Source organism: Populus alba, chromosome 14, assembly GCF_005239225.2.
Source record: "Populus alba chromosome 14, ASM523922v2, whole genome shotgun sequence".
Classification (NCBI taxonomy): Eukaryota; Viridiplantae; Streptophyta; class Magnoliopsida; order Malpighiales; family Salicaceae; genus Populus; species Populus alba.
The window spans coordinates 9,977,265-10,002,531 of NC_133297.1; the positions used below are offsets into that span (position 1 = coordinate 9,977,265).

General features: G+C 34.0%; 6 protein-coding genes and 1 pseudogene across 10 annotated transcripts; 3 read left to right on the forward strand and 4 right to left on the reverse strand.

Moving 5' to 3' along the window:
* Nucleotides 1-1,302: 1,302 nt before the first annotated feature.
* Nucleotides 1,303-2,663, reverse strand: LOC118041712 (stress-related protein-like; annotated as a pseudogene).
* A 352-nt stretch (nucleotides 2,664-3,015) lies between these two features.
* On the forward strand, nucleotides 3,016-5,046 carry LOC118041703 (uncharacterized). Its single transcript, XM_035049176.2, has 4 exons — nucleotides 3,016-3,326; nucleotides 3,426-3,457; nucleotides 3,585-3,791; nucleotides 4,570-5,046. The coding sequence occupies exons 1-4, from the start codon at nucleotides 3,101-3,103 to the stop codon at nucleotides 4,882-4,884; spliced, it is 780 nt and encodes a 259-aa protein (XP_034905067.1). The 5' UTR covers nucleotides 3,016-3,100; the 3' UTR covers nucleotides 4,885-5,046.
* Nucleotides 5,047-5,250: 204 nt separating this feature from the next.
* LOC118041704 (protein HIGH ARSENIC CONTENT 1, mitochondrial) lies at nucleotides 5,251-7,798 on the reverse strand. The gene is made up of 6 exons (XM_035049177.2): nucleotides 7,536-7,798; nucleotides 7,353-7,430; nucleotides 6,820-6,893; nucleotides 6,302-6,372; nucleotides 5,823-5,876; nucleotides 5,251-5,595 (listed from the first exon to the last, which is right to left on the reverse strand). The coding sequence occupies exons 1-6, from the start codon at nucleotides 7,550-7,552 to the stop codon at nucleotides 5,482-5,484; spliced, it is 408 nt and encodes a 135-aa protein (XP_034905068.1). The 5' UTR covers nucleotides 7,553-7,798; the 3' UTR covers nucleotides 5,251-5,481.
* Nucleotides 7,799-8,460: 662 nt separating this feature from the next.
* Nucleotides 8,461-9,574, reverse strand: LOC118041507 (translocator protein homolog). The gene has a single exon (XM_035048880.2). It carries the CDS (start codon nucleotides 9,292-9,294, stop codon nucleotides 8,692-8,694), a length of 603 nt encoding a protein of 200 aa, XP_034904771.1. The 5' UTR covers nucleotides 9,295-9,574; the 3' UTR covers nucleotides 8,461-8,691.
* Nucleotides 9,575-11,509: 1,935 nt separating this feature from the next.
* On the forward strand, nucleotides 11,510-18,790 carry LOC118041494 (dol-P-Man:Man(5)GlcNAc(2)-PP-Dol alpha-1,3-mannosyltransferase). Of its 5 annotated transcripts, none has more exons than XM_073404583.1 (13): nucleotides 11,510-11,813; nucleotides 11,915-11,949; nucleotides 12,057-12,236; nucleotides 12,607-12,675; nucleotides 13,557-13,714; nucleotides 13,801-13,867; nucleotides 13,957-14,010; nucleotides 14,294-14,382; nucleotides 15,892-16,008; nucleotides 16,561-16,655; nucleotides 16,799-16,877; nucleotides 17,217-17,282; nucleotides 18,222-18,278. In XM_073404583.1, the coding sequence occupies exons 1-12, from the start codon at nucleotides 11,672-11,674 to the stop codon at nucleotides 17,254-17,256; spliced, it is 1,125 nt and encodes a 374-aa protein (XP_073260684.1). In that variant the 5' UTR covers nucleotides 11,510-11,671; the 3' UTR covers nucleotides 17,257-17,282; nucleotides 18,222-18,278. The 5 variants fall into 5 exon arrangements, with proteins under 5 accessions (XP_073260684.1, XP_073260681.1, XP_073260682.1 ...); XM_073404580.1 differs by lacking the exon at nucleotides 17,217-17,282 and adding an exon at nucleotides 18,381-18,790 and having other exon boundaries at nucleotides 11,511-11,813; nucleotides 16,799-16,913; XM_073404581.1 differs by lacking the exon at nucleotides 17,217-17,282 and adding an exon at nucleotides 18,381-18,790 and having other exon boundaries at nucleotides 11,512-11,813.
* Nucleotides 18,791-20,176: 1,386 nt separating this feature from the next.
* LOC118041496 (heat shock factor-binding protein) lies at nucleotides 20,177-21,738 on the forward strand. The gene is made up of 5 exons (XM_035048859.2): nucleotides 20,177-20,356; nucleotides 20,572-20,625; nucleotides 20,960-20,983; nucleotides 21,061-21,103; nucleotides 21,339-21,738. The coding sequence occupies exons 1-5, from the start codon at nucleotides 20,354-20,356 to the stop codon at nucleotides 21,467-21,469; spliced, it is 255 nt and encodes an 84-aa protein (XP_034904750.1). The 5' UTR covers nucleotides 20,177-20,353; the 3' UTR covers nucleotides 21,470-21,738.
* Nucleotides 21,739-22,510: 772 nt separating this feature from the next.
* LOC118041495 (rapid alkalinization factor) lies at nucleotides 22,511-23,106 on the reverse strand. The gene has a single exon (XM_035048858.2). The coding sequence runs from the start codon at nucleotides 23,024-23,026 to the stop codon at nucleotides 22,676-22,678; it is 351 nt and encodes a 116-aa protein (XP_034904749.1). The 5' UTR covers nucleotides 23,027-23,106; the 3' UTR covers nucleotides 22,511-22,675.
* Between the last annotated feature and the right edge of the window lie 2,161 nt (nucleotides 23,107-25,267).

Here is a 25,267-nt window from a genome sequence, read left to right on the forward strand (position 1 = left end):
AAAAAAATAACCAAGTCGGTTTTTTTTTAAACCGAATTGAAACCGGTTCAAACTGATCAATTTTGGTTCGGTTATTTTAGAACAAAAATCGGTTCAAATTAATTGGTTTTGATTTGACTCGGTTTTTTTTCCAGTTTGGCTCAGTTTTTTTTTTTTTTTTTTTCAGTTTGGGTTTGATTCAATTCGATTTTTTTAGTTTCATGCTTTTAATTGGAAATGAAGATTTAATTTGGAGATTAATGTTTTGTTTTTCTAAGCATATTGAATTTCTTTTTCTATTCATGCAAAAATTAAAAAAAAATCTATTTCTATTAGAAAATAAACACATGTTAAACCATCAATGGATTCAATTTTGTTGCTTAACGATCAAGAAAAAAACTAAAAGATATGATAAAAACATCATTTACTCATATCTATAATATTATGAATTATAATAGTAACACACAATGATTTCTATCTTTTCTTTTTCGCATTCTGGTCCTTTTTTTCATGTGGTTATCAAATCTTTGTTTTTTTTTTTCAAACTAGTCCCTAGCTTGTGTGTTTGTTGAGATTTAAAGTTGATAACTTATTTTATTTTATTTTTATATTTTTATAATGATATTGAAAAAATACTATAGCATCAAGTTGACGCTCAATTTTATAAAATAAAATTTGATTTTGTTGTTTGAACAAAATTTTAAACCAAGGATCAAGATAAAAAAAAAAAAAAAAAAGGAGAAAGAACAACCCTTTTGTTGTTTTGAAAAAAGGTGTTTTTAAATCTCATCCTTTGTGTTTTTTAATTTAGTCATTGTTATATTTTTAATTTTAATATCATTATTTAATTTGATGGCTTGATGATTAGAATTTCTAATTGATAATTTGTTTTAATATAATTTTTATTTACTCATCATTATGTCAAATAATTATCTTGATATCAGATTAGTTATTAATTTTGTGGTATATTGTTCGGATTATTTGTTTATCTAAAAAATAAGAGTGGAGGGAATAGAATTAAAAGAAAAATTATGTAAATTTTTAGTAGTTTTGAATTTATAAAACTCGAATAGGTGATTTATAAAAGGAAAAACTAGAATTTGATCATGTGAGCAATATTTCTTAGAGTTATATATATATATATATATATGTGTATATATATATTATTTTTTTGATATGTGCAATTTTGTCCGATCATGGTATACGTGATTTTATAAAAATAAAACGAAACTAATTTTATGATTTTTATCCCGTCACGAACCTCACAATCCTTTCATGTCATTTAAACTGGAAGAGAAAAATCAAAATAAATCACTGCCATCATCAGTGAGCCACGACCCCATTGGCCGAGACAACTGACTTACCAGCACTCCCGTCAAACACCATAGCGGTTTGAGCAACTGGAATCAACGGCAGATATAACGCTACCGTGCAATTCCTCTCTGCCGCAGAACCGACCACCTGATTGTACTTTTCAGACCAGAAAGCAGCAGTGGGGACAGCGATTTGAGCCACTCGAGGGAACAGTGGAAGTCGATTCAGTGAGCGCCAGGCCAACACTGCAAACTGCTCAGCTTACTGGTTCATGCTTATAGTACGGCCCCTAGCCGTGGGCTCGTACGTGGTGTACATCGTCTTTGTAATGTTCTTCGCCGCGTCCACCACACCAGCTCGCTGAACTTCACAGGCTACAGCTCGAGCTTGACCCGACACCCACTTCACCTGTGATGGCACTTGCCTTTCCAATTCCCTCAAAGATTCATCAATCTGCCTCCCGGGAGTCCAAAAGGAAAAATGAAACTTCGTCTCATACACAGATCAATTAAATGCAACATATAAATAGACAATTAAGAGATATTAGATATCAAGATTTTGAAGCATAAATCTTCCAAGAACATGTACGGCTGAAAGATTCAAGAAAATTATCCAGATTTCATGGTTCATTTCTAGAAAAACTATAATCTATAGCTACGAGATCTGTGCTTCAATTTTTTTAAAAAGAAAAAGAAAAATAAAAAATATATAACACTGATACCGATCAAAAAAACTTATTTATTAGCTGGGTACATGGTAAACAATTCCACAAAATAGAGATAAAACTATTTTGAGTGCTTAAACTTATATATTTTTTATAATTAAACGTCTGATCTTTAATTTTACTTAAATAGTTATATGATATTTTTATTTTATAAAATAAAATATCTAAGTAGATGTATTTTGATGAAATGATGATATAAATACTAACATCTAACAAAATATTTAAGGTTGATGTCATTAATAAAATGTCAAAGCAATTAAATAAAAAGGAAAACTCATTCCAAATCCAGTTGAAAATTAAAAGACTATATATATATATATTAGAAAAATAAACACACTTAAATCAAGTGATATAGCTGGTAATTAGTTGCCCGGTTGCGAAATAGATTTGGAATTGGAGGGGAAAAAAAAAACTGACCTTGGAATCATGGAACTTGTCGTAGACCGGTCCGATGACAGTTCTGAGTTCTGACGGTGTCCTCGACAGTTCGGACCCCCGGTTTCAGAGGACCAGAATTTTCCTTGGCATATCTGTAGACGCTTGAAAAACAGACCATCACGTAGATAGGCACCACTTGAACATAATCTAAATACTTCAGCTTTTTTCTTATTGTCTTCAACCTAATTAAACAACATATTATGTCCATACTCGTGCAGTTTATTTTTTTAAAAAAAATTATTTGATTTTTAAACAACAAATTAATAATATTTAGAATTTTTTTCACATTCAAAATAAATTATTTAAGCGAAAATTAGTCTTAAAAATACAAACATGATCTTGAATTAAATAAATAAAAATAAACAGCTAGAAAAATTGGAACAATTTTTACTTAGAAATAAATTAAAATAATTTTTTTTTTTATCTTTAAAAAATTATTTTCAATATTAACATATTAAAATAATATTAAAAAAAAACATTTTTTAACAAAAACAAAATTTTAAATAAAAAAACATGATTTAAACTACATCCAAACAAGTTTTTCTTAAATAAAATCAGGGCAAACTGCGAACCCAGAAACAAACAGGACTAGTCTCAGTCTCCCAGCCAGAAAACCTTCGACCGAATTCGCGAAACCAAAAAAAAATGGAAGATGAAAAGGCGCTTCTAAGACAAATCTTTGGCGACTCATCAGACAGCGAAGACGAAAGTGAAGAGAAAGAAGATTCGATATACGATGTTGGATGCCAGTCAACCTCGGACCCAAACTGCCCTACTTGGGAACCAATCAAGGAAATCAAAGGTTTATGGTTGTGCCGACACTTTCTCTCCCCTCATCAACAATCTACCCTCCTCTCCGCTATTCAAAACGGTGCGTGCGTTTCCATCCAATGCTTTCATTCTTCTTTTCTTGGTTTAATTTAATTAATATTCAAGAGAATTTCGCTTCTTATAATCTGTGGAAACGCAGAGGGATGGTTCCTTGAAGCCTCCAACAATCAGGTGGGTACACAGCCTAGAACTGAACTCGATTTTTTTTTTGAATCAGAATTAGCGTTTTAGAGTTTAACATAATCATGGGCTGGAATATTGATGTGATTTTGTGATGAATATTTACTGTTTCTTGTAGGCTATGAGATTTGGAGATCTTCCATCCTGGGCCATTGAGCTCTCTAATTCTATTCGTGAGGTGGTTCTATACGGTGATCGTATCCATGAACCTCCTAGCTGTGCTGGCTCTGATAGGGGTGAAGCCGCCTGCTGGCTGCCGCCTGATTTGCTGTCGAGAGAACCCGTTTTTGATCAACTAATTGTAAATGTATACCAACCAGGTGAGGTGCGACTTCACTTTCTATATGGTCCGCAGATAAATTTTTCATGTGAACTTTTATACTGCTAAGCAAACTATGGTCGAACCATATCATTTTAATGGCAATGATACTTTCCTTCATATGCGGTTGCTTTATTGAGCATTCGCAATGTTTACTAAATTGCTATAATCTGCATACATGGATACCAGTATCGGTTTCCTATATAGAGATCCAAAGCCAAAACAGAAACTGGAAATTGAAGACATTGATATGCATTTTGCCTATGGCATTTATATTATAGAAGCATTTCAAATAATTGCCAAACCAATCAATTTACTCTGTTAGTCTTTTTTTCTTAACAAGTATACATAGGTGGGACAGATGGCTATAAGTTGTGGTTAGAGAAGGCTAAGAATCATTCCTTGTACTGTTTATACTTGTAAAATTTCAAGTACGCTCTGTGTTTGCTGCTATACATGTCTTGCTTGAAGTCTCCGTAATGCATATTTTAATGTGTCTTATGTTGCCTTGGAAACATAGTTTGAGAGCAATTGGGGATAGGACTGCCTGATAACATTAACATCAATTCATAATGTTGCCATTCTGTACAGTAAATTTTATCTTTTAGCACTTTGCATTAATATGTTCCATCTTGAGCAACTAAGATAATTCTGTTTGCATTTGGTTGCTAGTTGAGCTTATTTTTTGATTCCATCACTGGTAGATTCAATGTTCTGTAGAGACAGAGTGAACATATTACTTTACCCAGATGTTCCTTCAATGATAAGATGTTTGTATTTGAAGGGGATCTGTGCACATGTTGACCTCATGCGCTTTGAAGATGGCATTGCCATCGTCTCCTTGGAGTCCTCCTGCGTGATGCACTTCACACAAGTTGGAGAGGTCTCTGACTGTGGCAAGGAACAACCAGAGCTGCCAATGATAAAGATTCCTGTTTTCTTGATGCCAGGATCTCTAGTTCTATTGTCCGGGGATGCCCGGTACCTATGGAAGCATGAGATTAATCGAAAACCAGGATTTCAGATGTGGGAAGGGCAGGAAGTAAATCAGGAGAGGAGAACCTCTGTAACTCTGAGAAAGCTTTGCCATGCCGAGTAGCAAGGCAATAGCACATTTTCAGCCAGAGCATGAACTAATTTCTTTTGCTTTTCCAATTTTTTCCTCCTGGCAGCATGTGCTAATTTGGTGCTTGAGTTCGTCAGGATATCTTAGTACAAATACATATCTGATTTATAGCATTTTTTGAAGCATTTGGGTCCATTGTTTATATCTGATTAGCATACATGTTACTTTTAAAATAAATTGACAAAAACTTAAAATTAAACCTCACAAGATATCTGCAAAGAATGCATAAGCATTCAGAGGTGGAGCTAGAACAGTAACAACTGGAGGGCAATGCGAGCAAATGTGTAGGATGAGAATGCAAAAATATTGCTCAGGTAAATAACTAAAACAGGGAGCCAATAGAGTAAATAAGTGAACTTTGAAGCCATATTTCTCGGTAGAAAAAGATACGATGTGGAGGCTAGAGAAGGGAATTTCACGAACAACATAAAAGCTTGTTGTGGCATCAGCTAATATACAAGTGCATTTCATTTTCATTATAAAAGAAGAAGAAAAAAAAGAGGCAATTCATTTTGACATATAGCCAGCAACAAGATTTGAGCTCTTATCCCTTAAAGGGAAACATTCACTTCAAGGGCGGAACCTGCAAAACGTTTTGAGCTCTTCTGCTGGTTTATCTCCTGCAAATCCACTGTCAACCCAGGCAGAGTAACCCCCTTCCATGTTTGTTACATGCTCGAAGCCCTGCCATCACCAAATCTTTCCATGAATGTTTTCATAGTTTAATGTTTATGAACATATATAGTTGAGAATATTTAGTGCGTGTGTATGTTAATCTGCTTTTAATTAGCTAAAACAAAGCCCATCTACTGCGAGGCTACGGTAAATTTCTTACAGCTGAATACTCAATTCTATGGTTTATACTAAAAATGTACATAGAAATGCTTTGTTAGAATTTGAAGTAAGCTTACCGCACCCAGAAGATCAACACAGGCACGGAGTGATCTGCCTCCGCTGTTGCAACCCTTCACAATTTCGAACAATTTCTAGAGTTAGATGCAAAGTTTTAAATATGCATTTCTTGTAGAGGTGCTCGACTCCGAAGAGCTAAAAACACCAAATACTTCTTTTCATAAAATGAAAGGCGATCCGACTAAATAGCAGCTTAGATTTGTATTTGATAGTGCAGTCGGCTTTTTGAGAAACAAGATCTGAAAACTCCACTTTGGTGCTGATGGATTGTATCAGAAAATTAGCCTCCCTTAACAATAAATTATTGTTTTAAGTATTCTCTTGAAGCAATATGTAACTAAAAATAATCAATCTCATATTTATATAAAGTTTAACAGATTTTATTATTTCGTTCGGTTCATTTCATGCCATGCACATAGCAAATATTTTGTAGAAAAAAAAAGGTATGTGCTTTCCAGCACCATGATCTAGGATTTACCACCACAAGATAGTCATCCTTGTTGCAAATTGAGGCAACCTTGCTGAGAAATTCAGGATTTTTCACTCTGCCTGCTTGTTGCAAGAAAAACCAACAGAAGCTCATTAGTTTAAATCAATTGTTATGTTATTCTCTTTGGGCTTCTTCATAAAACTATCTTAAGAAAAGTAATTAGATTTCACCAGTTTTTTTATTTTTTTATGAAACAGTACTTTTATTCATATTTTATTCATAAATATAAAATCTGGCTTGAACAGACCCGTATCAATCTAAATAAAATGATTTTATTATATGATTTTTTTTAAAAAAATATTATTCTAATTTTTTTTTAGAAAAAAAGTCCAACATGGTCTTCCCAAATTTTATCTGGGTTACGAATAAATTTATCATATTAACTGGATTGTTTTTATCTAATTTGATTTAAAATCCGGCTCGATTAGCAAGGGTCAAGCTAGGTTTTATAACCATGCTATTAAAGTTTCACTATATAAGAGATCCAAAAAATGGTTTAAATTTACCTTCATCAGTTTTGAACATAAAAGGAACGTTCAAGGCATTGTCGACGTGGCTCTTGTTGAACTCCTCGGCGGTTCTACAACCAATGAAATGATTGTCAAACAATTGGATCACAAGATTTCTCTCCCGGTTCTAAAACACTTTACACACACACACACACACAATAACCAGGTATTGTAATTAAATTAAGAACTTAAAAAAAATGAAGAAAGGATATAAAAAAAATGGGGCATGCTTTTATTAGTAAATGAATAATATTAATTTCAGTTAATTTTGTTTTGAGTTTTCTTTTTAATTTTTTTTCTAATTTTTAAAATTTCTTAATTGAACTATTTTTCTTCTTCTTCTAAACATTGATTAAGGGCATTTGTGATACCTGAAGGCAGTCGGGGTTGTTATAAATTATCTCTCTCTCTCTCTCTCTCTTTTTATGTATAATCAAATGCGTTTTATTTTTCAAAAATTGGAGTGAGAAGTTGCTCTTTCCCCAAGAACCAAGCGATCATAATTTGACTTCAAGGCCAAGAACACCTACCTTACGTCCAAATAACGGTGACCGGAGGCGATGAGACCTTTGGCCGCATGAACATCGACAGTGACAACATCTTGAGGCCTACATACAATGAAAAAGGAGGTGAAAGAACCGGGGAAGGGGGATTATTACAGTCTGTATTGCAGCTTCATGAAAGAATATTTGAATTAAGATGGGAAACTTTACCTCTGGGTGGCATCCATATGGAAGATTTGCAGTGAAGGCAATATCTCTAGCGTTATCGGATCTGAAACTTCAGGAGGAATGCGCCAATCATACAGTCATTTGATTATATAGATGAGAAAACAGAACCCTTTGCTCTAACAATTTGACCTTTGATCTCAATAAACAATCCATAAACTATCATTCCCGCCCTTTTCTTCCGGCTGCGGACGTGTGGAATGACTAATGTGAAGCTCCAACGGACACGGCATTATTTGGAAATGATAACTTAGTTGACTTTAGCTTCTTTTTTATTTATTTTTGGGAAGTTGCACTCCAATATAGAGCTCCATGCTTTATTTTGCTCCTGCAGATCTATCCACCTTTGCTTGATTGCCTCCGTAGTCTTAAGATTTTGCAATTTTATCCATGTAGTTTCTTACAAGTTGCAATATTATCCCTAATCACTCTCTCGGATAAATCAAAGACATCATTTTCCATCTATATTCTCTCATAATTTGTTTTTATTTATTCATATTTACTTCTGATATGGCAATGTAGGTGATGGTAACTGTTTTAAAAGAGTAAGAAAAATTTTGGGTGGGGACATTGGTTAGAATGAGTTCAATAGTTTAGTTAATTCAATAATATAATTAAAAAAGCTAACAATATAAAAAAAAATCAACGACTAATTGAAAAAAATAAACTCTTGCTAGTATTATAAAAAAATACCCTTTAAATATTTTTAAAATGTTTTAATAATTTTATCTGATAACAAATTATTATATATTTCAATGACCAATAAAATAATTAAATTGTAAATTTCAAGATTTACATAAAATTTTAAAAATAAAAAATTTTAATTTAATAAACACTAACAATATTTACTTAATAGTTGAATAATACACGTGCAATGTCAAGAACTTGCCTGATGAAAATGCCTCTCAATTAAAAGAAGTAATAGTTTTTTTTTTTTTAATGGTTGGATAGGTATTTTCACAAACAAAAATAAAATAAAAAACATAATGTTAATATATTTATAGATAAAAGATATAAATAAATTTTTTTAACCACAAATGCTATCACCCTCCCCTCCCAACGCACAAAAATACAATTTGACAAAAGTTTAATAGAATTAAACTAGAAATATATACGAACACACCGGTGTCCTATTAACTTTTCAAAGAAAAAGGAGCTTAAGATTTACAATGGCTAAAAACGAAGCCCATGCCAAACAGGGCTTAACCAGATCGCCTGCAATGGGATTCACCTCTTTGAACTGTCGAGAACATCCAACAAGAGCCCCAAGCGTAGCTAAACAAACCAGCAACCCCACCCACGGCGCTGCCATCCGAAACACAATCGGGTCCCAAGCCAGACTCAAGCCTAGCTGAGCCAAGTAAAGATAGAGAGCCGCTGGGTTCCTGTGGAATCCGCCTTCAGCCCAAACAAGCCAGGCCGAGAGTCCCATCAGGAAACTCGAAGTCATGGAGGTCACGTGCAAGGCCCACGGAGGTGGGAACCAGAAGGGCATAGATGTACTCCCGGTGCTCGTTCCGTAGCCCCTGGTTTTGCCGAAGAAATACAGGTTAGAGAGGGTCAAGGAGAGAGGAAGAGCAACGGCTATGGCTAGTGATCTAATTCCACGTTTGGCCATAGCTACTCTCTTTTCACGTTTGAGTCTTACGGTCTTGCTGTTGTCTTTGCTCTTCTTGGTGGGGTTGGAGACGTTGGGATCGTAGTCTGTGTCTCTGATACGCTGTTTAGCATTTTGGGAGTCCATTTCTGAATTAGATTGAGGGAAATTTAGACAGAGAAACAGAGAGAGATGTTATGGGAGGAATTTAAATTTAAGGGGAGGCTGTTTTAAAGAAGAGCCATGCATGTGTTTTTTTTGGGGTCATTTTGGACAGGTGAGGAGGAAGATGAGTGATACGTGGGCGAACGAGGTGGAAAGAAGTGGAGAAGAGGGGTAACACGTGGCTGACAAAAGGGCACAAAGAGATTTGGTCCTCCATGCTCAGAATAGACTAGCTCAGGGCGTGGTGATGATGCTGGAGGCGCGGGGGAGGTGCTAGTAACGTGTTTGATGATGCATTTTTAAATATAAAAACATCGTCTTTTTCATAACATTGGAGTGCTTACACGTGCCCATGGCTTTTGACTTGCTTGGAACATCTTCTTTAGCTGCCTGGATTAGCTTTTGTGGCGGTGGCTATCCGCAGGATCTAATTTGTTGGTCCAGTAACCAGTACGCCACTGTTGCTGAGTGATTGTTTCTGTGGTGTTCCTGTATTAAAAAAAAAGATTTTTTTTTAAATTTTAAATGAATTTTTTTATATATTTTGATGTAAAAAATAAATTTAAAATAATAATATTTTAATATATTTTCAGACAAAAAAAAATTTAAAGCATAATAATTACCAACCAAATATTACCTGGTCAACCCGTTACCTAAGAGTGTGTTTGTTTACTATGATTATTGCAGGATGTAACTGGTAAACAAGCATGCATGGATGTGTATTTAATAATGTAATATATAATTTTAATATGTATATTTTTTAAAATAATTTTTATTACGATAACAAACGAATTCTATACATACTCGATGCACCGAGTTTAAATTCCATGTTTCATGAGATCAAGGATATATATATATATATATATTTTTTTTTTTTTTTTTTCTGTCCAGGAGAATCTCTACTTTAACTCTCCGTAAAAAATGATAGAGGAACGAGGCATACAATTTCTATATTAATATCATATATTTGAGAATAAATTTGTCTGACGGGAATAATATATATATATTTTTTAACTTTTACATTAATTTATGATTAATCTAATCCAAGACATGATTGATATTCATTCAGGTATCTAGAGGTGTCTGTAAATATGATAAATATTATTTTTTAAAGTTTTTTGTACTTGAAAAAATATATTTTTTTTTAATTTTAAAAATTTATTTTTAACAATAACACATTAAAATAGTAAAAAAATTTAAAAAATTAATTTTAAATAAAAAAAAAATTTAACCTCAATTTTAAACAGGATATTAATAGAGAAATTTATTTTATCATACAATGAAAATTAGATAATTTAATAACCAAGAAGAAGAAAAAAATTATCAATTTCTAATAGGTTGAAAATGTATCTAAGATCTTGTTTATTTGCTATAAAGTAGTTTTATTTTAAAAAATAATTTTTCTAGAAAGTGAATTTCTAAAAAATAAATTGTTTTATGATATTTAGTAATGTCATGAAAAATAAATTAAAAAATATTTTATAGAATTTGACCATGTTATGAAAAATAAGTTAAAAAAATATTTTATCAATGTTTATTTTTTTAAAGTTTGTTAAAAAAATGAGGATGAATTAAGTTTGTTAAAAGAAATTTTATAGATAAAAAGTTAAAGAATAAAATTGAAAAAAAAAATTAAATTTCATAAATTATTTCAAATAAAATAAATAATAATTAAAATAAAAAAATCAAATTTGATAGACAAAAAAAATTAAAATATGATGAAATTAAAAAAAAATTAATTTTATAAATTATTTTAAATAAAAATAAATAGTAATAAAAAGAATAATCAAATATGATAAATAAAAATTTTTAATTAAAAAAATAAAAAAAATAAAAAAAAATAGAATTAAAGTTGATATAAAAATTAAATTTTAAGATATAAAATAAAAAAAACAATTAAAAATTAAATTTCATATAATAAATAAATAACAAAATATTTCTAATTTTTTTAGTTTTTGAAAAATATTTTTTACTCAAAGAAATTATTTTTTTAGAAATAAAATCAAATTTTTTGTTAACAGAAAAAAAATATTTTTTATTAATAAATTTTTTAATGGTAAATAAATATAATATTTTTAAAAAAAGTAACATAGGAAATATAAAATAAAATAAACAGGTTCTAAAAGAATTTGATAATTTCCGAAGTGTTTTTTTTTTTTTTTTTTAACTGGTAAAAGAATAAAAAGAAAACCCTTCTATTTTCTCAGGAAAGCCTTACAAATTGAACTAAAACCAAATTCCAGGCAGCTCTCCTTTATTCTCTATCATTAGCTCCAGGGCATGTATTCTTGCCTCCCTCTTTCTTTCAATCGTAACTGTAACGAAGCATAGCAGGGAGACGACAAAGGAAAGCCATCCCATGGCTCTCAAATCAGGCAGAAAGCTACAACCCTCTCGCTCACGAAGACCCCAGATTTTGAAAAACCCCAAAGCGGCCTTCGCATTGGCTTTAATTTTCATGGATGCCCTCCTCGTCGCTCTTATCATCGCCTACGTTCCCTGTAAGCTCATTATTTCCACTTCCTTTTGTTTCTTTCTATATATTTATCTGGCCTTTTGTTTTTTCGTTGGCATAAAAATGTTTGGTTTCATTGATTCTCAGATACCAAAATTGACTGGGACGCATACATGTCACAGGTGCTGATTATTTATTTTCTCCAGGAGTGCATGTTTTTTAATTGCACTGAAAAATGGCTGAGATTCAATTAATACAATTTTGACTTTTGGGCATCTTTAATTATTAGTTGAAACAACTAATGAAGGGGATAATGCAAAATAACAAACAGGTTACTGGGTTTCTTGGAGGAGAGAGGGACTACACTAACTTGAAAGGCGATACGGGGCCACTGGTTTATCCTGCTGGTTTTCTGTATATTTACTCCGCCATTCGATTTATTACAGGAGGGGAGGTTTATCCAGCTCAGGTAATCAATCTAAGTCACATTTTGGACTGTTTTAGGGCGTGGAACAAGTACTTCTCTTCATAACTGCTTATCATTGCTATATGATGCAAAACACCCTGTTTTGAACAACTTGCTTGGTGAAATCGTGTTTGTGTTATCAATTCATTGAGGGCTGCGATTAAACGGGTTGTGTCTGCTATAATTATTGGTTTTGATTGTGTAAAATTGAAGTCTGTGACTGCTAATCAGTAATACACCTTTGTCTGCTTTGTCCCTTCTACCAGCTTCTTGTTTTCTTTTGGTTGTTTTACAGATGTTCCTTGTATTCAGTTAGCTTTTGTGCTTGCATGGTATTATTACCTCACTGTTTCTGTTCATTTTGTGATTGCAGATCTTGTTTGGCATCTTATACATCATAAACCTGTCTATCGTCATCTTCATCTATGTGAAAACTGAAGTGGTATGAAAATTTTCTCCAGTTTTCTTAAAATAGTGTTTTTTGCATCACTAGACATCTACATGAAACTGATGTGTGGTCAAAAGCAATGTGAATAAAATGTAGCATTTTGATGCCTGAAATCTGGAAATTTAAATGATGGTATATTGTTATTATCCTAGTATAGTTAGAGCATCCATTTTTGTGGTGTTCTGAGCTGCCAAAATCTCCCACTTTATGCATATTAAACAATTTGATGGCAGCAGAACAATCCTTTTGAGTTGGGAATTAAGTAATAAGAGATTTCTGAGGCTCAAGCAAGCGCGGATGGGTCCTTCACTGTAGTCACTAAATGATGAGGTAGGAGCAAAATTGTGAAGATGTGATGAAAGCATAACAGCTGCTGCTGCTGGACACAAACGTTGGATATAGGCTCATCAAGCCATATTTTAGTACAACTATAAAATCAAATCTATTGCACTCTCCAGTCATTAGACATAATCCAGCATTGATAACTATCACAATGCTTTCTCTGATAGCTTCACTGGTGGTCGTGTTGATATCCCAAATCTTTGAATTGCTCCAGTTTTGAGGGGAAAGCACATTTATATGATGAGTTAGAGGGGAAAGCGCATTTATGTAATGAATTATGTTCTTAAGACGTATTGCTTAGGTAAAAAAAATGTAGTTTTTTGTGGGGCTTTACGCCAATAGTTATTGGATATCTGGGAATGAAGCTTTAATAACTGTGTATATCTAACACCTCAAACATTACTCTCAGCTGTGCACCTAACCAATCTTAGTAAGAAAATTCCCATTTAGGTTTATTATTTCTTTCTAGATTATTCACAAGTTTTCTTTACTCCACACCTTGATAGTGGCTCACATTTTTTCTTAATTCACAGCTTCCTTGGTGGGCTATTATCCTGCTTTCTCTCTCAAAAAGAGTGCACTCGATCTTTGTTCTTCGTCTCTTCAATGACTGTTTTGCAATGACACTCCTCCATGCTGCATTGGCCATGCTTCTTTACCAAAAGTGGCATCTGGGACTGGTTCTTTTCAGGTTGTGCATTTACTTTCTTTGTGAAGAATTTGATATTAAATATAGATATGTAACTATCTATATGTGTTTGTGTGTATTTTGTGCAGTGGGGCTGTTTCGATAAAGATGAATGTGCTCCTCTATGCTCCACCTTTGTTACTCCTCATGTTAAAGGTATTTTATTATCTACTCATTTAGTTTCTCAGAATGTACATCTGAATTTCTCAAGTTTGCATTTCTTGTATTGGAAACATTTTCTGCAGGCTATGAATATCTATGGGGTGATATCGGCTTTAGCTTGTGCAGCCCTGGTTCAGGTGCTCTAACTTTCCCTCTTTTGTTCTCAGGGATGGAATATGTACTCATCTAAATGTCCCTCAACATTAGGCACTTAAATCTTGTGTCCAATCATGATATTTTTTTTTTCATGAAATATACTTGCAGAGTGTTTCTAGTGTTGGAAGCTCGGACACATGATTCTAAATTTCTTTTCCACTGTGGTTAGGTGAGTTGGACTGCTACTGCAATTAATGTGGTGAAGAGGCCTTTGTCTTAGCAATTTCTTCATTCATTTCACATCATTGGTCAATGGTTCTGCAGATTTTGGTGGGGCTGCCCTTTTTAGTCTCACATCCAATCGCATATATATCAAGAGCCTTCAATCTTGGTCGTGTGTTCATCCACTTTTGGTACTAATTTAATCCTTGTTCAAAAGATTCTTAAGAACTGTTTAGAATGTACTTATGTATTTGCATTTTTGCACATGTTTTAGGAAATTCTCATTAGACATGACAGTTATAGATAGTTCAATGGGATATGTTGCTATTAACTAGGTTGTAGTGGAGAAGGGATGCAGTAGACAGAGGCTTGGGGGGGAGGAGCAGGCTATCTTGAGAGTACAAAATGTTCTCAGCGTAACTATGTGTTCTCTTGAACACATTAATCCAAGCCTTTGACACCCTAGGCATTTGGCACAATCCTAATGGGGCCTTTTGATCATTCACTCAAATGAGAGCTTCTCTCTCTAACCTCACTTTCTCTCACTATATAGCCTTTTCCTCCTCAGTGCTTGTTTATTCTCTTATGTTGTTGCGCTCCCAAAGTACTCCTTGGACACTCCCATTTACCACACAATCATCACCTCAATATTGTAGTGCTTTGTCACTTCACACCCCACTAATACTCTTAAGTTCTCACCTGCCACGACACTCTTTACTGTCAAGATTTCCAGCTTCTACTACATCCCTTCCCCATAACATCATTGCTATTATACAACACTACCTCATTGCCAGTACCTTGAAGAACCCCCACATTTACAACAGTCAATGCTAGTACTTTGAAGATCCAAAGAATATAATTATAGAATTCCTTTATGGCAGTTTATACAGATTAAAATCATTTTAGGAACTGCATAACCACAATACCTGACATTGATCCATCAATTTACTGAAGGGTGGGGTATGAAAAGGTTTTCCATAGCTTGCCAGCTGGAAAGTGAGAATTTTGTATAGATAGCATTGTTTGTTGTTTGTTGTCTGTTCATTTTATTCATTAAGTTCTCACTACGCATTGCAGCTAATTTATGGTTAATATTAGTTTTTTTTTTGTTTACTAGGAGGCCCAATGGGTTTTGGGCTACACAGTGGGCCTAGCCTTCTCCACCTCCTAAATCCCACCCTACCCCTCCTAGGGTTCAATAGCTAGTGCACGATATTTTTGGTGCATTTGTTGTGTAAAATATTTTCAAATGTTTGGTATACGATTACACAAAAAAAGGGTTATGATTGAGAATTGATTATGGTGGTCAGTTGGGTAAGTTGATGTTGGTTGTGGTAGTGGTGATTGATGAGACAACAATGAGAATGTTAGTGGTGGGGTGGTTGCATGGTTGAAGTCGTTGGATACTGGTGTTAATGGGAGAAAGTGAGTTTGTAAACTCTCTATAAAATATTCTCCCCATATCATGATATGAAAATATGTTCTTTTATGATGAACAAATATTTCTGGTTGATTAGAAAACTGTTTATTTTGATGAAGTTTCCTGTGCTGCCCAAATAAAGGAAAATGTGGATTATGTAAAATATTTTATGCAGAACCCCATGTGATTTGGTGCTCTTTATTAGTTAGGCTTTGTACTATTTTCTTTTGTGATCATTGCGATTGCTTTTTTGTTGAATCATATCTTTGTTTTCTATTAGGTCTGTTAACTTCAAGTTCATTCCTGAACCAGTTTTTGTATCAAAGCAATTTGCAATCTCTTTGCTGATTGCTCACCTTGGGTTGCTTGCTGCTTTTGCTCATTATAAATGGTGCAGGTAATTACAGAGTCAATTCTCTCTATTGCAAGTACTAAATCCATATCTGTGATAACTATTGGGGCTATGAGATTTTATGGTGGAGACTGAAAATATTTTATGAGAAGCTACTTAAGTGTTTTAAGTATTATGATTCTACGTATTCATCCCTGAATCATAGATATACTCCATGCACGGGATCATATCTTACTTGATGTAGTAAATTCACTAATTGAAGTCAAACAATGTCTAATTTGACAGCTGTCTTACTCTCTTATCATTCTATTTTTGGACATACTGGATAGATAACCATGTCTGTGTCCATATAAATTGGAACAAGATGGCTCTAGCTGATGTTTTTCCATGTTTGCATAGAGAATTGGTTCAGCAGATTCAAATTCTGCATTTTTTGAGCGCTATTGTGGAAACTTTGCTGCTCTAAAATGCTCTCTAAAATGTTCATTTTAATACACTTGTGACAATTTCTCAAAATAAAAGAGAGGGAGAGAGAGAACGCACCCGTGGCTCTTTCTGGAGTTGTGCACTCAATACTTGTTGATATTTTCATTTCAGGCATGAAGGAGGACTTTTCAAGTTTTTACATTCTAAAGTTACATCTGCACTTTCAAGTTCTAGCAGTTCAGGCCTTAAGATTCTCAAGGAAGAACGTAAGTTGTGACTATCTTATTCTAAGGATGGCAGGGATTCTTTTCCTTTGCTTCTCTATTAATTAAGTAGCTGTCTTCCGTCCACTGCCTCACTTTTTCCCTCTTCTTGTTTTGTACACTAAATTTTGGTGTGATGGATTCAGATATCATGACAACTCTGTTTGCTGGGAACTTCATTGGCATTGTATGCGCTCGCTCGCTGCATTATCAATTTTATTCTTGGTATGTTCTTTTGCTGCTCTATCAATTTTATTCTTGGTATGCTCTTTTGACATGACTCGTGTTTTTCCTTGGCTACATCTTTCTGTTCTTCCCTTTTCTGTGTTTGTCTGTTTGTTTGTGATTGTGTTCGCCTCCATTTTTTGGTACATCTGTCCACCTTTCTGCAAATCCATTACTGTGATAACTGCTCATAATACATCAACTTTTCTCCAACCAGGATTTTTTGTACCTCGATTTAACTAGATGTGAGGAAAAACCTTATGAAACTTGAAGCCCGCTCATTTGAATGAACTATTCTTTTCACCCAGTCTGAATGTTTTCAATATCTCTATCAACCAGCTTGTCAGAGTATATTAAGGAGGGAAAATGCAGTATGTGAAGGAGGGAAGAGGCATGCCTTGTAGGGTATGACCAAAGCGCCTCCTAATTACCTTTGTGATGGCTGTCCATGCCATGTCCCTGAATGTATATGTCTTCTCACCTGTCTGGAAAGCTGATGCTTTTATTAACTAACTGCAAAACAATTCTCTATTCTACTTGTGTTTTCTGGATACAAATAGAATTCATAAAACCAACTGTACAAGTGCACATAATCCAGTAAACTTGACTGCAAATTGTAATCTTTATGGCCCAATTCCATTTAGTCTCTCTACTATCTGTCAAGGGTGGTCCACTCCCATCTTTCCTCTCATTCTTCTTAATGAAAGCAGAAGAACAAAAATAAGATGGACATGCTTTATGTCAGGACTAGTAGTAATCAATAGAATGTTTTAATTTTTTTTTGTTTGTTTGAATTGAACATATCAATGTTCACGAGGTAGAATTTGTCTGCATTTCTAGCTATGTATTTTCAATAGTAGCTCCTGGTGAACCATCCATTTTATTTCCTCAATGTCTATAAAGCACTAACTTAGAGCTTTGCCTCCCTGTTGACGTACATATATATGCATTGACTCATTCACAGTAGAAAGATATGACTAAGAGGAGAGTACAATATTAATCTATCATGATATGATGATCCGCTTTGTAACCAGCGTCATTGGTTTTCTAAGTGTCTTTATTATTCCTATTTTTTCTTTATTTATCTTTTCATTAGGATGGTGTTATCATGCCCCAAAAATTACAAGCCTCACACGAGGCATGTCTCTTTAATAGATTTATATTTCTTTCATTCCTTGAATATTTTCTGCTGCATCTATATATTCCTGTGAAGATGGTACATGGCTGGCCCAAATTCATGACTCAGGATGATATTGGAAAAGTATGAAAATTTGGCATCTAAATTTCATGTTCTGCTTTTCGTGTGAATGAAATAGTAATGTAATGGTACATCTCCTACTTCAGGTACTTCTATAGCTTGCCATATCTACTGTGGAAAACACATTTCCCAACAGTACTCCGGTAAAATTTTTCCACTTTGCTTCCCTGCCCCAACAATATTTGCCTAACTTTTCTGCTTTATCATGATCATTATATAATCAGTTTTGGTGTTCTGGCATGCAGTTTGATTTTGTTTGTAGGTGTGGAGTTTTGCTGGAATGTCTATCCTTCAAACAATTATTCATCTGCTCTTCTTTTCTGTCTCCATTTACTTATACTCTGGGGCCTATGGTCTGCTCAATCTCAATATCCTTATGTGGAGGAGAAATTGTCCACTAGAAAGAAGGAAAAATGAGCCTCCAAGGTTTGTTTTTGTTTTGTTTCAGAAGAATTCTCTCTTTCCCCCGATGTAATTTTGGAACTCAAAATCAAATATGGAAAAGCAACATGAATGCAAAACAGAGAGAACAACAGAGTAGCTCCTTCATCTGCACTCCTTTTTATTTTTATTTATTTTTATCTTCGTTTAACAAATTGAAATCTCTTATTTGCTTTTATGGTTTGATTGTGCCAGACTCTCGTTTTTTTCTTTACCTGGGAAGATGTCTTTTCTCTTCGGCACATGCTTGTTTTCTTTATGGTGATGCTTTTAAACTTGTTTCGGGTTATTAGGTGGATGTTATTATAGCAGTAAACCATCACTTAAATTTCAATCCTGAACTACATATGTTCTGGGGTTGATAGCCATCTCCATTTCTTCTTGACTAGGGCAGTTTACTCTCTCTCTCTTTCACCAATCTGTAGTTCATAGTTTATACACAAAGGGTGTGATGGCATGTTCCAAGTACCAAAATGACTAGTTTAGGGATGATAATTTAATCCCAAATGAGTGTGTTTTTGGATAGTTATGTTATTTTATGGATGATGGGCATTATGAATACTGTCAAACACAATCCAAAACTTGCACGTCTGAATTTAATTCAAAATATATATTTATATTACCTAAAATTTTATTAATTAATCGACCCAAGAAAATTCTTGGTGTAGTGATCTTGATTTTAGTACAGTCGAGTTAGTAACTGTACCATGACAACCATATACCGATTATGGAGTTATATATATAATTTTTTTTTTAACAATAAGATATAATTAAATTATAGACTAATAAGATAAACTTTTACGGTATAAAAAACACTAAACATTATAAGTTATAACTGTGATATCTTCATGTAGTTACCGAAACTTGTAATAATATTTATTGGAGTGTCGAATATTTAATACAAACTTTTTCTAATATAGGAAAATACTTGATACGCTCTGAAAAATCGAGGTTATTAATTCTTTATAGTTGGTTTTGGACTTTTGAACTTCACTTTTTTATGTTTTTTTTGAGGTAGTTTTTGTGGTTATAACTTTTAAAAAATAAGTTTTAAAAAAATGTGGCTTGATGTGATTAGTTGGATTTACATACGTATGGTAAATATTATGATTGAGATTTATGTGTAGCAAAAAACATGTATAAAATATTTTTTGAAAGTGTGGTTGCGGTTGCTTTTCAAAGTATTTTTTTTAAAATTATTTTTGATATCATTGTATCAAATTAATCTGAAAAAAAAATATTAATTGAAAGTAAAAAAATAAATAAAAAAATTTCAAAATTTTTTAAAAACACTTTTAAAATACAAAAATAAATAACGTTTTATGAAACTCAATTAAAAAAACATATAAAATCTGCTTCACAAAAACTATATTTTAAATTTAATTTTTTAATTAACCCCATAATATAAAATATAATTTAATATGTTACCAAACACTTTACCGTATTTTTTGCATTGCAAAAGCAACATTCAATGTTAAACAAACGCACCATAATAAAGGGCTGGACAAAAAAGAGAGAAAAGATTTTGCGAGTGGACCGGCAGATGTGTCTTTTAGCCGGTTTGCTAAATTTGAAATTCAAATTTTGTTAATGGCATATGGGTAAATCAATCATCATCACAAGAAGAAAATTTTTGATAAACGCGAGCCTTTCCTTTTCCTTTCATTTTCACTCTCCTTGTTTTTCCTTTAATGCTCAGTGCTGTATACTATCAGTACTAGTATCATTACAGCCTCTCTAGTACCGTGCAGACAGAGACCAACCAGCATAGCAAGCAATGGTTACTTCTTTTTTCCTCTCTTTCCACTCTTAACTTTTCTGATTTGCATGGTTTTAGGGTTTCAGAAAATTTAATTTTCAAAATGTAGCTTTTGGTGCTTGATCAGATCTTTTCTATCAAGCTAATCAATTTTTTAATTTTCATTTATGGAAAGATTTATCCTTTAGTTTTAGGTTTGATAATGTTGTTTATCGAGATGCTGGTTATTTTGACAGGAAGGACATGATTCCGAGGATCCCAAGCAAAGCACTGCCGACATGACTGCTTTTGTGAGTTCCTTAACGTTCTCCCTGTTTTTGAATGGTCTCTTTAAATACTCAATTAGTCCCTGGTTTGCAACAACAACAAAAGTACTCTAGACTCTGTTTTGTTTTTTTTTAACGAAGTTGGAACATGAAAAATCTGAGCAGTGGTTTGTTTGGCTGACATGGTTTCTAATTTTTAAAATTTCTTGTGTTTTGCTATTCCTTTGAATTTGAAACGTACTTTCTAGAAATTCGCGGAGCCAATCAAGGATGATTTGATGGGATTGTGTTGTATTTTTTGATGAACCTATGTTATATTTAAACCATAATTCTGACTTAACTGTAATGGCTTTTTCAGGTCCAACATCTTCTTCAGCAGATGGTGAGTTGTCATTTAGATCTCGCTTCTCCTTTTAGCTTATACTATCGTTACTGACTGATGAATCTTTTTTTTGGCAGCAAAGTAGGTTTCAAACAATGTCGGACTCCATTGTTTCGAAGAATATCCTCACTATTGTTTTTACTTCTCTAATTTGGAGGGGTGGGGGGGTGGGAATCTGACATGGGGTAGGAACAGACATATTCTAATTTGCTCCGTGATTGATATTAATGGGAGGTGCCTGTCATGTATACTATGATCTTTTATGCAGAAAAGGTGTCTGATATTCTTGTCTGTGCTTTTCACTATTTATGGGTCCATGGACATTGTTTATTTTGTTTCCTTGACTTCAATGCACTTGATGAAATGGGAAACCGCATAGATGACTTGGAGAAGAGCATTGACGAGCTTAGAGAAGAAATGGGAGTTGAGGGTTCTCCATCTCCATTGGCTCCATCCAAGGTTAAGACAGGGGAAGGTTCTGCTTAGAATCAGTCAAGCAAATATTATGTGGAAATCCAAGGACAAGTTTAATTTCATGCTGTCTTCTCAACATTTATGTTGCGAGAAATCTAAATTTGTGTTTTGTATTTTGCTCCTAGCCCTGTTTGTCCTCTCGCGTCAGTTTGGGGACTGGGGAGTAATAGTTACTTGTGTAGAAGAAACTTGCTTACAAGTTTGGGATGATGTATGGCAATTGAAAATTAATCCGCTTTTGCCTTCTAATTTAATATGGTTCCATCATGTGTACTCTGTAACTTGCCATAAGATTGCTGGCCAATTATCCTATATACTTAAGGTTAAACTAGCTATTAATTTTGCTTAAGTGTTTTTTTATCTGCACATGAGCTTTTGATCACGGTGAACCACCAAGTCTGAGCCTATCCGTACTGCCTCATTTGCCTGTAATGTGATTTCTGGTATTTGCACGAGCTTCCAGTTACGAAGGCTTTTCAAGTGTCCACCTTTCGGAGGTTTTGCTGGAACAACACTTGTTATATCCGTTCTGCTTCGTAGCTTAATGCTTTTCATTAGATACTCTGCTCCTGGTAGGAAAATTGCAGGCAAGGACCTGAGAAATTAGCAGAAGTACAGGTCTTTAATCCCCGACAATTAGCAGAACTACAGGTCTTTCTCTATTGCAAACGGCTGATGTTTTGTCAACTGAGAGATTCGAATCATAGAATTCACGGCGTGGGGATACGAGATTTGTCAACTACTGTCTTTCAATTGCCCTTTTAGTTTCAACGCTTTGAAGCCATAAAAACAGGTTCGTCAACGGTTATAATTTTTCTCATGCCTTGATCATAACAATGGATTTTGAAATGGAAGGATCCAAGGGCTCCCACGCATCTTTCAAAAGAAGAACATCTAGCATATGATGTCCTCTCACTCTCCCAAATGGTCGTGGTTTAACAAACCAAACCCCTCAAAAATTCTTGCAACTTGTATAATTAGTAAACAAGAAGATAGCCAGGAAATCGAAAGTAGCAGAGAAGAAAAGCAGGAAGCAACGAGGACATGGCCATGTATATCAATGGAAAAACAAATTGCTGCGTTTATATGTGACCCTTCACGTTTCATTTAGAAAAAACAAGATTGACCATGGGTTTCAAAAAGAAAAAACAACAATTAAACAAACTAAATACCATACACAAAACATTGCAGAGGTAGTATAACAAGAAAAACAAAAAATCACCCACTACGGCAGCGAGTAATAGCACTGCAACCACGACTATAAGGGTTGGCCTGCGCACCTGTCTTGCAATTGTAATAGGATGCACCTCTCTGGGAACATGGTATGTTGTTCTTGTCCAAAGCATCGTAGCTTATGTAGTTGCTAGTCGCCAATATCCGCCTGTTGATCTCCGAGTCCATCTCAAACTCATCGTTTCCCATGCACTCTGCCACCGTTCCTCGGCATCCTCTGGCTCTCGTTGGGACCCAGTTGAGGTTGTGATCTTCACTCGCATCGACGGTGGATGGAGAGATGATCAGAGCTGAAAGGAGTAACACGAGGAAGAGATAGCGGTAGGAATTGGCCATTGTTTTTCTTCTTTGTTTTCTCTTGCTTCTTTTCTATGTTTCTTTTCTCCAGTGTTGCATCTTCTTCACAGAAGCGTAATTTAATAAGAAAACTGGCCAGCAACTTGGTTACGAGTAGTTCATTGTGAAGACAAATGACCTTAATCTTGTATTGTTTTACAACTATGACACCCTGGCCTCGTCAACACCTTCTGAATATGAAATTGTTTTATTCATTATTTAATGAGTTTGGTAACATGATAGGTATAATGTCTTTATAAAAGTGCACATAAATATTTTTATTTTTAATTTATTTTTATGATTTTGACATCTTTATATATTAAAAGCATTTAAAATATTAATTTTAGTCTATGAGCTCATTCATAATTATTAATTAGGTTAATAACGTATTGCAATAATTGGTACTTACTGAAGTTATTTTCGTTGTGTGCTGTATAATTCTTAACAAGCAAGTTTTAGAAACTGCTTGGTAGTGCGGTCGAAACTGCGTTTCGTCAAATTTCAAATATTTTTTTTTTTTTGCTAAAATTAAGTTCGGTTTGTACTTTTTGGATCGTTTTGATGTGCTGATGTCAAAAATGATTTTTAAAAAATAAAAAAACATCATTAGCATGTATTTCGGCACGAAAAACTATTTGAAAAGCAATCGCTACCACACTATCAAACACGCTCTTAAACGAAATGGAAACATGATGCTTATGGTAGTTCTGCAATTAGATGGATGTTGCTGCCCTTTTTGTACGGAAACATGCTTGGAATGGTAATAAAATTTGTTTTTAAAAGTATTTTTGATTTAGAAATTTATTAAAAAGATATTTTTTTAAAATTATTTTTGATATTGACACATTAAAATAATTTAAAAATAAAATAAAAATTAATTTTAAATTAAAAAAATCTAATTTTTTACAAAACTTGACGGTGCAAGTCCACCCTAACAAGGACTATAAAATAATCAGCACAAGAACACGAAGCAAAACCTAACCCAAGAATCGAGAATTTTTTAACAATAGGTGAAGTCAAATCTTTGACCAGGCTCGTTCCTTTCACGGAACAAGTTCAAACTGGTTCTAACCAGCATGAGGAAAATCTGATAATTCTTGAACTCTTCAATACCTAATAGGAGAAATTGATAAAAAAAAAAAGAAAAAGAAAGGGAAGAAAACGAAGAATATGCCAGCACCCATTTTGTCGTATGTTGAGAACTTCCCTGAGCATACACACACGGTTAAACGATTTCAAATGAAACTTGCTGCCAAGAGTTGAGGTCTGCAGCTCATGTCCAGTTCATTATTGAGAGAGAAAATGGGTCTTAACTTGGGAAATTCACTGCAATAGTATATCTTTTAAGATGGAACCCTAGCTTGGGAAAGAGTCTCACGAAGAACAAATCTAGCGGCCATTGGAGTAAAGTTGAGTTCTTCATGAATGTGAGAGAAGTATGCTGCAGTGTCCCATCCAGTAAGAGCTGTGGATCTTGCTTTTCCCTTTCAATAATTATCATGTGTTTGGTGGATTCTTACCCAAATATTTCTACATCTCCAAAAGGAATCTGGGAAACCTGATTTGCAAAGACCGATATTTGGAAAAACGAAATTACATTATTTATGATGCAGAACGTGCGTTCAAATCTTGGAAGCCAATGAGCAGCTCAGTTCCCTGAGAACATTGTTCAAGAATCCAAGAAACAAAGGGTTAATAAAGGCAAGGCGTGGCGTTTGGGACATCATGATCCGAATGGAAGTTGATTGTATAAATAAATAAAACCGAGAAGCTCTGCTGTACGATAGAATGCGTGAACCACCATAGTACTTTCTAGTCAACATCTGTATCTCCATTCTCTTAAATATTTGCATGGTAAAATTCACAATAATTAGAAAAAATAAATGGATTATAGGTTTTCTGTAATGCGGCAAACTTTCTTCCAGTAAAATCACTTTTATAACAGAGATGGCACAATGAGATATCACTAAGCATGGTATACAGATCACAACATCGATCACAAAAGAGGCAGAAAGAACTTGCTTATTTTTGTTTTCCCTCAAAATTCTTTGAATTGCCAGAACCACTGACTGCTATCTTTCCAGCTTGCTCAAGAATGCTTCTATTGGTGGCAACTCATTTACAATCTGTGGCGGGTCAGGCATGCCCTGCAGAGAAATAGGAGTCACCGACGATAGCAGAATACGAGGAATTGTAAATTCTAATTACAGTTCAAGAAGTCCTGCTCTGACATACAGCAGT

Bases quoted from the DNA above. Each gene is read 5' to 3' on its own strand.
- LOC118041496 (XM_035048859.2), top strand. The intron at 20,984-21,060 runs GTGAGTTGTCAT...TTTTTTTGGCAG, and splicing joins AACATCTTCTTCAGCAGATG to CAAAGTAGGTTTCAAACAAT. The intron at 21,104-21,338 runs ATATCCTCACTA...ACTTCAATGCAC, and splicing joins GGACTCCATTGTTTCGAAGA to TTGATGAAATGGGAAACCGC.
- LOC118041703 (XM_035049176.2), top strand. From the start codon at position 3,101: ATGGAAGATGAAAAGGCGCTTCTAAGACAAATCTTTGGCGACTCATCA. The intron at 3,327-3,425 runs GTGCGTGCGTTT...GTGGAAACGCAG, and splicing joins CCTCTCCGCTATTCAAAACG to AGGGATGGTTCCTTGAAGCC. The intron at 3,458-3,584 runs GTGGGTACACAG...TGTTTCTTGTAG, and splicing joins TTGAAGCCTCCAACAATCAG to GCTATGAGATTTGGAGATCT.
- LOC118041495 (XM_035048858.2), bottom strand. From the start codon at position 23,026: ATGGCCAATTCCTACCGCTATCTCTTCCTCGTGTTACTCCTTTCAGCT.
- LOC118041507 (XM_035048880.2), bottom strand. From the start codon at position 9,294: ATGGACTCCCAAAATGCTAAACAGCGTATCAGAGACACAGACTACGAT.
- LOC118041704 (XM_035049177.2), bottom strand. The intron at 5,877-6,301 runs GTAAATCCTAGA...GAAATTGTGAAG, and splicing joins AGGATGACTATCTTGTGGTG to GGTTGCAACAGCGGAGGCAG. The intron at 5,596-5,822 runs GTAAGCTTACTT...TGGTGATGGCAG, and splicing joins GTGTTGATCTTCTGGGTGCG to GGCTTCGAGCATGTAACAAA.
- LOC118041494 (XM_073404580.1), top strand. From the start codon at position 11,672: ATGGCTCTCAAATCAGGCAGAAAGCTACAACCCTCTCGCTCACGAAGA. The intron at 12,676-13,556 runs GTATGAAAATTT...CTTAATTCACAG, and splicing joins TCTATGTGAAAACTGAAGTG to CTTCCTTGGTGGGCTATTAT. The intron at 16,009-16,560 runs GTAATTACAGAG...TTTTCATTTCAG, and splicing joins GCTCATTATAAATGGTGCAG to GCATGAAGGAGGACTTTTCA.